General features: G+C 49.0%; 1 protein-coding gene across 5 annotated transcripts in view; it reads right to left on the minus strand.

The window, feature by feature from the left end:
• The window catches only part of CDC14B (cell division cycle 14B), a 125,582-nt gene extending 119,398 nt beyond the window's left edge, over positions 1-6,184 (minus strand). For 3 of the 5 annotated variants that reach the window (XM_031014624.3, XM_031014622.3, XM_031014623.3), the window contains exon 1: positions 5,559-6,184. In XM_031014624.3, coding sequence (XP_030870484.2) covers positions 5,559-5,718 — 160 coding nt within the window. In that variant the 5' untranslated portion in view covers positions 5,719-6,184. The remainder of the gene's footprint in view (positions 1-5,558) is intronic. The other 2 variants (XM_055350004.2, XM_055350003.2) reach the window with 1 other exon arrangement.
• Between the last annotated feature and the right edge of the window lie 1,151 nt (positions 6,185-7,335).

The following is a 7,335-nucleotide window of genomic DNA, read 5'->3' on the forward strand; positions in this document are numbered from 1 at the left end:
TAGGCAAGAAGAAAAATGCACACTACACACTATGATGGGCTTCAATTCCTGAAACTGGATAATCTACTATAACACAAAACTCTTGAAGAAAAAGCAATTTTTCTCCTTGACTCAGTGTTCTACATAACAGCATTCCTTTTCTATCAAGAAAAATATACTTCCATCACTGCAATGAATATGCATGACTATTTTACATAGTAAGCATGCAATAAATACTTCTTGAATTAATGAATAAATTTTCCCTGTCTAATGTCTGCTGTGAATTTTAAAGATCTTAAAAAGGAAGGAGGGAGGAGACAATGCTGTATTTGTTTATTTGATGAGTATCCAATATATCACCATTAATCAGTGCTTTAAAATGGCAATCCTGACCTCAATTAGTGTTTTTCCAATAAAATTATTTACTATTATAATACAGACAGTCTTTAAAAGTTAGATCATAGCAGACACTGGAAAACTTGTTTTTAAAAAGGTAAAGAAATTTAACACAAACCACCAAGAATCTTTTATCCAGTAGCTATTACCAATATTCTTTACTAATCAGAATTTTTCTTTTCTTTCTTTTTTTTTTGAGACAGAGTTTCACTATGTCTCTTTTGCCCAGGCTAGAGTGCTGTGGAATGAACACAGCTCATTGCAGCCTTGAACTCCCAGGCTCAAGTGATTCTCCCACCTCAGCCTCCAGAGTACGGGTTTTGCCATATTGGCCAGGCTGGTCTTGAACTCCTGGGCTCAAGCGATCTGCCCGCCTTGGCCTCCCAAAGTGCTGAGATTACAGGCATGAGTCACTGCTCCCAGCCTAATCAGAAATTTTAAAAATAAAAATAGTAAAATAAATCGAAGCTCTGCACCAACTATTACATCTTATAAATTATCAAACATAGATATATGTAGTAGTGTTAGAGTCTTTAAATTTTTTTTTCCTGAGGAAAGGAGAAAGTACACTGCCATGAATGGAGGTCCCTATTTAAGGGATAGGAAAATAGAGATAAAGATTTAGACCTCTGACATTAAGGAGGTTCATAGAAAAATCTAGTATTTTTTCCTTGAAAACCCTCCTCAACCTCCCCACTTCCTCCAGTTTCCTAGACTGGTAACAGCTCATTCTGATCTGTACCCAGCATCTTTTTAGCTTTAACGCTTACAGTTTACACCGCCTGTTTTGTTTTGTTTTTTGAGGTGGAGTCTCACTCTGTCACCCAGGCTGGAATGCAGTGGCGCAATCTCAGCTCACTGCAACCTCCATCTCCCTGGTTCAAGAGATTCTCCTGCCTCAGCCTCCCAAGTAGCTGGGACTATAGGCACGTGCCACCATGCCCAGTTAATTTTTGAATTTTTAGTAGAGAAGGGGTTTCACCATGTTGGCCAGGCTGGTCTCGAACTCCTGACCTCAGGTTATCCACCCACCTCAACCTCCCCAAGTGCTGGGATTACAGACGTGAGCCACTGCGCCCGGCCTGCACTGTCTTTATGACCTTTTGTTTTCATGGTGGACTGAAACTGAACTAGCAGTACAGCTCAAGTAAAAAAATCCATGTCATTGCACATGGCAAGAGGTGAATGAATGGCTCCGTGAGAGGTGGATGGGGTTGGAATGAGAGTTAAACCCCTTAGTCCGCTCCTAGTAAGAGTAAATGCCCAGTATAGTGGTGTGGGTGGCTAGATACTAAACAATAGTGATTATATAACAAATGACGACAGGAACAAAAATAGGGATTAAGCATCCTATATTAAATACACACACACGAAGTATCCTGGGATCTATGGGAATTCAATTTACAGATTAAATAGGTTGCAATAAAAATGTCAAGGGACTAAGTTAAAAAATGATGTATTTAAGGGCAGGGTGGACGGAAGTGACAACATGCATTAATTTTCACAAACCTACTCCACTGTGAAAGAATCTTGTCAATCCAATATTAAGTGCTGGCAAGGATGTGGAATAATTGGTACATTGCTTGTGGGAATGCTGGTGGGAATGCTGGTGGCGTAGCCATTCCGGAAAAAGAGTCTGACAGTTCCTTAAAACATTAAACATGGAGATACCATGTGATCCTGCCATTCTACTCCTGGGTGTTATACTGAAAATGTGTCCATGCAACAACCTGTATATGAATGTTCACAGCAGCATTATTCCTAATAGCCAAAAAGTCCACTGAGGAATGGATAAAGTCCATATGTACTCTGGCCTGGCGTTTTCACCTCTAGAAATACACTCTATAGATATAGTCACACATATAAACAGACACACACATTGATGCTACTGCAGCCATTTGCAATAGGGACTGGAAAACCCCCAAATAACCATCTATTTATTACTACTAAATAAATCATGATTTGGCCATACAATGCAGCCATCAAAAGATAACTAATCAGCTGGGGGCGGTGGCTCATGCCTGTAACCCCAGCACTTTGGGAGATCTAGGCTAGGGGGGATCACGAAGTCAGGAGTTCCAGACCAGCCTGGCCAACATAGTGAAACCCCATCTCTACTAAAATTACAAAAATTAGCCGGGCATGGTGGCGTGTGCCTGTAGTTCCAACTACTCAGGAAGCTGAGGCAGGAGAATTGCTTGAACCCGGGAGGCAGAGGTTGTGGTGAGCCGAGATAGCGCCACTGCACTCAACCCGGGCAACAGAGCAAGACTCCGTCTCAAAAAAAAGGAGAACTAATCTTGCTGGTATGGCACAATTTCCAGAAACCTGAATGTGCACAGAAAATTGAAGGAGGAAAAACATTACCAAGGGAGGAAGACTCCATAAAACTCATTTGATAGGCTGGGTGAAGGCTCACGCCTGTAATCCCAGCACCTTGGGAGACCAAGGCGGGCGGATCACAAGGTCAGGAGTTCGAGACTAGCCTGGACAACATGGTGAAACCCTGTCTCTACTAAAAATACAAAAATTAGCCGGGCATGGTGGCGGGCGCCTGTATTCCCAGCTACTTGGGAGGCTGAGGCAGGAGAATCCCTTGAACCCGGGAGGCAGAGGTTGCAGTGAGCCGAGATTGAGCCACTGCACACCAGCCTGGGCAACAGAGCGAGACTCTGTCTCAAAAAAAAAAAAAAAAAAAAACTCATTTGATAATGTTTGACTTTTTAGAAGTGTGCATGCACTGCTTTTTAAATTAAGAAAACAATAATGGAGGGAAAGACACGTTGGGAAGGAAGGGACCAGTTTGCCACTTGCTGAGGACAGGCCTCAAGCCTTCCCCCGAAAGCCCAATAAAAAGTAATCTGAACTCTGTATCTGAAGATACTTTAATTGGCCTTGTATATCACACTGCAACAGACTGATTAAGTATCATTTTTCCAGGAAGCCAAGACTATCACTGAGGGACACCTAGAGAAGTCACAGGGAAAGGTGACTATAACCTTTACTCCCCTGGAGCTCCCTTACATTAAAGCTGGACCCTTCCATTATTAGGGCTTGCAATCGGATAGGATTTTTTTATTTTTAGCAGCAGCAAGATTTATTGTGAAGAGCAAAAGAACAAAGCTTCCGCAGCGTGGAAGGGGACCAGAGTGGGTTGCCCTCTGATAGCATTTTTATTTCATGTAACGCACCCCTCCTCAGTATTCTGCTTGGTTCTATTTTTCTGAAGTTAATTAATTGGTGACTGCCTCACGAAGGCTAGCCACATCATATTTCATCTCCATCAAGGAGAAAGATTTATTCCAATGACTTTGCTGTCACAAACCTTCTGATTGAAAACCCAAATGTTCATCAACAGGGACTGTCTAAATAGGTTAAAAAACATTCAAATCTACATAAACATTTAAATCCATACGTACTTGTTAATGGTTTTATCATAAAACCGTATGTACATTGGCCTAAGCAGTAATTAAAATCAAGTAAGCCAGTCTTATATGCACCAACTCAGAACAATCTTTCTAATAAGAAACACTATGAAAACGGAAAAATGTGCAAAACAACATGTTGTGTGCTACTCGCACGTGTATGGTAGAGAATATATAGTATATATAGTATGCATGCACAGCCTATTTCTAGAAGGCTTCACAAGAAACTGGGAAGAGTAGTTGCCTCTAGAGAAGGACACTTGGAGACTGTGAGACCAACTTTTCGGCACGTACTCCTGTGCACCTTTAGAACTGGAGTTCTGTACCATGTAAATGCATTACTTGTCCTAAAATTAAATCCCATTCAACACAGATCCTTTCAAGAGGTATAAACAATAACGGGCAGAAACTATGTATAGGCCCACCCGCTCCCAGCTCCACCCGTCCTCGGCGAGGCCCTCTCCTGGGAAGGGCACAACGTTAGAAGGACTTGGCTTCTCAGTCTCAGCAGGCTTCACCTCCCGCACACCCCCCGCAGCTACCGGCCGGGGACTGGTACTCAGGGCAACCCCTTCCTATGCCCGCTGTGGTTCCCAAGGGCCATCCACCAAAGCCGAGAAACCCGCTCTGCTCTCAGCTTCATTTCAAAACGAACTTAGTTTCCAGATTGTCCATGAACCTAGAATATTATTTCTCCTAAACGTCTGTGTTTGTCTAAACACTTCCACTTAATGTTCTCGCCACTCCAGCTTACCTGGTTTATCAAAGGCTAGGGGCTGGAAACAGTTTTTAATAACGCCACGCACCGAGGTTGACAACATTCCCCGCCACTGAAAACAGACTGCCAATTCCCTCAAAATCGTGGACAGCTCTGCTGTTTACACAGCGTTGCCACATACATCATCACATTTAATGCCTTCACACGCGTCACTGTCAATCCCAGCAAACCTAACAGCTGCCAAATTGGATTTATGAGTCTCCAAGAACAGTCGAATCAGCACTAACAGAACAGCTATCGAAGGGCTGCTTGGCTACCTGCTCTGGCTGGCTGGGATTTCTCAAAAGTGACAACCCGGACATTCGTCTTGCCGGCTGGCTCGAATGCCATCAACGTGACACCTTCCTTCTCGAGGCCCCGGGGGGAGCGGACCCCGGGAGGCGGAGGCGTTCGGGGGGCGCGCTAGGGGGCAGGGCGCGGGAGGCCCAGGAGAGGGGCTTGGGCTTCCGCGCCGGACGGGCAACTCGGCGCCCGGGGTCCCAAGGCTACGGAGCAGCGGGGGTTTGGCCAACGCCAAAAAGGGGCAGCTCCCGTGCCAGGCGCGTTCAGCGCGCTCGGGGAATCCTCTGGGGCTGATTCAGAGGTTGTGACTCGCGCGAGGGCCAACCGGGCTCGCAATCCCTGAAGGCGGAATCCACAGGAACTCAGAAGCAGCCCGCGGGGAGGAGCTGCAGGTTCGAGGCGCCGGGCTGACGCCCGCAACTTAGAAAGGTAACCCTCGGTCCATCTTGCTAGTGGAGGAGGGTGCACCAGCTAAAGTTAAAGCTCGCAGCCCACGCAGCTAGAAACTCGGAGCGGGGGGCGCTCCTCAGGAGCCAGGCTCCTAAAGGGGGTGTGGCGGCCGGGGCGTTTAAGGGGGTGGGGGCGAAAGCATTTCGGCCCGCCCCCGGAGGCCCCGGGCAGCCCGGTGGGAGGTGGGCCAGGGCCCCGCGCCGGGTGCGGCCGTCCGGGGCCCTCCGCGCGCCCACTGGCCGGCTTACCGGTGATGTCCAGGTACACGTCGTCCTGGGGGTCCCGGCGGCGCGGGTCTTGCTGCGTGGAGCTGCGGATCTTCTTCACACCCGGCGAGGTCGACGAGCAGCGCCGCGAGCAGGGGGGCGCGGCGGCCCAGCTCGACCGCCGCTCGCTTTTCCGCTTCATGGAGGCGGCCGCGGCCCGTCAGGGGGCCACGACCATGGCCCCGCGCGCCCGCGCGCCCGCCGAGGCTCCCGCCAGCCCCGCGCGGGCGCTCGGGGCGGCGGGCGCAGAGCGGCGCTGCGGGGACGGCGGGCGCCGGCAGAGCCCGGCGGGAGGCGGTCGCGCAGGAGCCGGAGGAGGAGCCCGGCCCACAGCGCCTGCCCCGCTGCCTCCCGCGGCCGCCGCAGGACCGGCGCCGCAGCCCTCGCTACAGCGCCTCCTGCCGCGGCCGGCGCCCCCAGCCCGCCCCCAGGTGCCCGCAGCCGGCTGGCGCGGCCGAGGCGACGGGGCTGCCGCTGGCGGCCGGGGCTGCCCGGGGTAACCGTGCGTGCCCACCGCGGCCGCGGCCGCTGCTGCGTAGGCGCCGGGGCACAGCAGGACGCGGCTCGTGGGTACCCCAGGAGGGCTGTTCCGTGGCGCTTCATTCACAAAAAGGGCCCACAACCCTCCTCGGGGCCCGCAGACTGAGGCCTTTCATTGGCCAATGCGGCGTGACGTCACGGAGACGGGGCCTTTCTACAGGCAGGTACTCGGTGACGCCATAAAGAAAACTCTGAGCGCTTCCGCCAATCAGAGATAAAGTGTGCTAGCGACCTTCGCCAGCCCCCCAACTTTTGTTTCTTCTGTGTCCTCCAGGTGCCGGCACCCCAGATCCCAACTTTCTTTAGTGAGTCACCAAACATTTACACAGCCCCACCCTAGTAACTTAACTCCAGGTCTTTGGCATATATATATCTTAAAGTATTTCTTGAATTTCCCTGTAATTCGCTCCAAGAGAAAGGGACTTTTGCCATGGCTGCCAGCTTGGAAGAGTATGGCCTGATTACATTACCTGCAGCTATATAGATTACAGTTGATTTCCGAACTTAAGTGGAACTATTTAAACAACTACGCTCTATTTATCGACCTATGCCCAGCATTCAAACAGGCCAAGCAAGGGCTTCTTAAGGACCCGATAAAACTTCCGTGGAACCACAATATACCGTGGTTGTTTGCACCTCAGAGTTTCTCATCTCGGAATCCAGCACCCACATTAATTCAGTAAGTTTATACACTCATTGCTATGTATACTGAGGTGTCGACAGGTCCGATTATATCATGAAGTATTGAAGCAAGGGGCAAGTTTTGTCCTTAAACTTCTTTATCTGGCACACTGTAGGGTCATATCCTCTTCTTTTTCTACTGGATTAAAATAATGCCCTATCTTCCTGGAACTTAACCAAAAACTGTCATTTTGGAGGGCCTTTAAACAAACGTCCATGGTAGCATCTAAAAGGGTGAGAAGATTGGAGGGCAGTGTTAAGATTTCACGGCCCCAAATTTTACAACATCTGCAAGCTGTCCCTATTTTTCACCAGCACTTGAACGTTTTATCGTGCAGTTCCGCAGTTAACTGCCAGCCTGGGGAAAAGAAAGATGAATTTGAGTCAGTCCCCTTGGAAGCCTCTCAGAAATGCAAATTTTCATAGAGCACCTCAGGAAGGGGCTCTTTGACTTCTATTGTTGTGGGCTTTTACCTTAAGCACGGCTAAATAAGGAAGTAGGGGGGCTGTGTCTGAAGCTAGAGATCAGCAACTCTGT

Source organism: Gorilla gorilla, chromosome 13 (genome assembly GCF_029281585.2).
Source record: "Gorilla gorilla gorilla isolate KB3781 chromosome 13, NHGRI_mGorGor1-v2.1_pri, whole genome shotgun sequence".
In the NCBI taxonomy this organism is placed as follows: domain Eukaryota; kingdom Metazoa; phylum Chordata; class Mammalia; order Primates; family Hominidae; genus Gorilla; species Gorilla gorilla.